This window comes from Cyprinodon variegatus, unplaced genomic scaffold (genome assembly GCF_000732505.1).
Source record: "Cyprinodon variegatus isolate N-32 unplaced genomic scaffold, C_variegatus-1.0 Scaffold5, whole genome shotgun sequence".
Lineage (NCBI taxonomy): Eukaryota > Metazoa > Chordata > Actinopteri > Cyprinodontiformes > Cyprinodontidae > Cyprinodon > Cyprinodon variegatus.
Window position 1 is genome coordinate 3043903 of NW_015150458.1, and position 3116 is coordinate 3047018.

The 3116-nt window shown below is 34.0% G+C and overlaps 1 protein-coding gene across 1 annotated transcript in view; it reads right to left on the bottom strand.

Annotated features, from left to right (window-relative positions):
- The window catches only part of dnah5 (dynein, axonemal, heavy chain 5), a 103998-nt gene that overhangs the window by 35854 nt on the left and 65028 nt on the right, over positions 1–3116 (bottom strand). Inside the window, exons 62-63 of the mRNA XM_015373911.1 lie at positions 2685–2691; positions 819–926 (exon numbers count right to left, since the gene is read on the bottom strand). Coding sequence (XP_015229397.1) covers positions 819–926; positions 2685–2691 — 115 coding nt within the window. The remainder of the gene's footprint in view (positions 1–818; positions 927–2684; positions 2692–3116) is intronic.

Consider the following 3116-nt stretch of genomic DNA (forward strand, 5'->3'; position numbering starts at 1 on the left):
TATATGTTGCAAATAAATTACTTAAGAAATAATTAGAACTGTTAGGAAACGGGTTGGTTTCTCCTTTTGGGTTTTTTCTTATTTGCCTGCTCCTTTCACCTTCATCCAATAGATGGCGACTAGAGGTTGCACCTGAAGGGGCATGTCTGTTGGCTCTATCTGCACCTGTTACTCATCATCTAATCATCCTGGAGCTAAAGTGGAAACAGACTGCCAGCACCTCATTGCCTGAGTGTTTGCCAGTTACAGTACTCTGAGTACCCATGGAGATAATCTCTGTAGACAAACTTTGATAGTAACTGACTCTTGTTAGTGATGGTACTGTAAGATGAGGACTCATGAGGCATTGAACCGTTTGGCCAAATTGCTTCAACAATCCCCACAGTTCATGAGGTTCCATGTGAACATGTCACCACCTACTGGTGGTGTGCATAACTACAGTTTGTAATAAAATCTGTGATTTTTTTTTGTAATTGTTTTTCTTTTTTTTTTCTTTTTTAAGTTCCTTTGAAATTGTTAATGGTTGGTGTGTATAATAAAATCTTTTCCAAGTTTTTTTTGTAAGTGTAAAATTTCTTAGAACAATCATTTAAGGTGCACTGTTTTCCTGCCATTTTAGTGAAATAATCTGGAACAGACAGTAAAAGTGCTTGTGCAAATTGGGCAATGATGAGCAAAATGAAACGTACCAAATAGATAATTTCTGTTGTCATGCGAAAAAATTATCTGCAACACATCTTATAGGAAGTTCAGCAGAATTAAGCTGAAGTTTACAATGATTCAATTTAATGTTCCAGTATTTCTGCTGTATTACTGACCGGTTGGCCAGTGTCTGCACTTCAGATCTCTTCTCTTTATAGATGGTCTTGTAGCCTTGAATGAAGGAGAGGTAGGACTTGGGGGTTACATGGGTGGAGCGCCGGTATCTAGGTTGAATAAGAAAAGCATTAGAATTATTTCATGATGCATTAGAGGGTAGCATGATAATTTACACAACTTCCTAATATTTTAATTTTACTATATAGAATCTCTCTCAAAATAGAATGCACAAATGAAAATCTAAATTGCTATATGGAAACATGACAAAAAAGTTTTGCTTTCTTGAAGCAATTATTTGGGAGAAAGTATTGGATATGCTGTCAACAAAGCATTGCAGCAACGCTGTACATTCTTATAAATACCAAGCTACACGAAAATACTAACCACCTTACATGTTTTCTCTGGTATAACACCTGAACGTTTCAAACCACAGTTGTTGTTTTTTTCTATCTAAGACAAAAAAGACTGTGTATAAGGCAGTGATTATGAATGTTTAAAGATCAACAGGAAATTATTTCTCAAATTTTACTCCGGATTTATGAAGATCTTAAAAGTTATACATGTGTCTTATTGGTCAACAAAACCATTTTCCAAATAGTTATGGGGATCATATACAAATTATGAAATAAAGTCTGCATGGCTGCCAACTTATCATCAAAGCTTGGAGTGAGATTTTGAAATAGCTTGGACAGGCAACCCTTGTCAGGGTTAGATCAAAAGGCTATGAGGATGGGTGCAGCTATAGGTTGTACGGGGAATTTTTTCAACACAGTAAATGTTACTGAATAGAAATAAATGATCTGTAGTTATGTGGAAAAATGTCCACACAATATACANTTTTTTTCTATCTAAGACAAAAAAGACTGTGTATAAGGCAGTGATTATGAATGTTTAAAGATCAACAGGAAATTATTTCTCAAATTTTACTCCGGATTTATGAAGATCTTAAAAGTTATACATGTGTCTTATTGGTCAACAAAACCATTTTCCAAATAGTTATGGGGATCATATACAAATTATGAAATAAAGTCTGCATGGCTGCCAACTTATCATCAAAGCTTGGAGTGAGATTTTGAAATAGCTTGGACAGGCAACCCTTGTCAGGGTTAGATCAAAAGGCTATGAGGATGGGTGCAGCTATAGGTTGTACGGGGAATTTTTTCAACACAGTAAATGTTACTGAATAGAAATAAATGATCTGTAGTTATGTGGAAAAATGTCCACACAATATACACTATTTTCTACATAGTGGTGATTTTTAGTAAATTGAAAAAAAGAAGAATGGGCCCAACTAAAATACTTGCATCTTTAATATACTGTAAAGTTAGAATTTCATAGCTGTGTTTGTTAATTATTCTACAAGTAAATAAAACAATAAAAAGGTATTACTGGATTACTGGCACTAATACAAGAACCAGTGCAATCGAATCCCGTGCAAACTACACTGTGTATGAATATTTGGTAATAGACTAAGGATTAAAAAGCTTCATTCATTTTGCTTTTTTTTTTTTTTTACAATTGACTGAAAAGCTAAACAATTTATATCTTCTAGGAGGCTGTAGATTCTATAAAAAAACTCACCCTGATCCAGGTCAGTATTTCTCTGGATGTTTCATTTTGGAAGGTGCAATGGAAATTATGTTTTAAAACATATTCATTGGACCACAATAAAGATAAATGAATAAGATAATTAATAATAAAATGAGAACATCCCGGTGGTTTCTCTTCTATCAATCCTTCTATAACTGAGTTGTTCTGCACATCCTGTCTGTCTTATGTGGTTGGTCTGTTCTTGGGTGGCTGATCTGTTAAAAAAAAATTTTTTTTTTGTGGACCTATGGGTCCTATGGGTTTGAGAGGCTTACCTGAAAGCTTTAAGAATTTAGAGATTTGTGTTGGTTTAATAATTCCTGAAATTATTCAACTAGACTGAGAAATACTTATTTAACTTGTGAGCAAAACATGGACTAAAACTGGGACTAAATCAGGTGGCTAACTAGAGCAAACAAGGATTAAAGCTCACCAAAAAAACAGCACTAGATGTAGAGAAAACAAACCATTTGATGCCAAATTGATGTTATCCTACACTCAGTCTCCATATTGACCATTTAAGCTAGCTGCTGTATATGTTATTTATATTTACTCAAATATTAGATTGCTTAAAATCTTCATTAATTTACAACTTTAAATATCTTATTCCAGATAAGAAATGATCAAAATCAAATGACATTCCTCATAATAGCTGCTCAGACATCCCAGCCTTTTTTCATATCTGGCAAAGCTGCTGTCAGCATGCT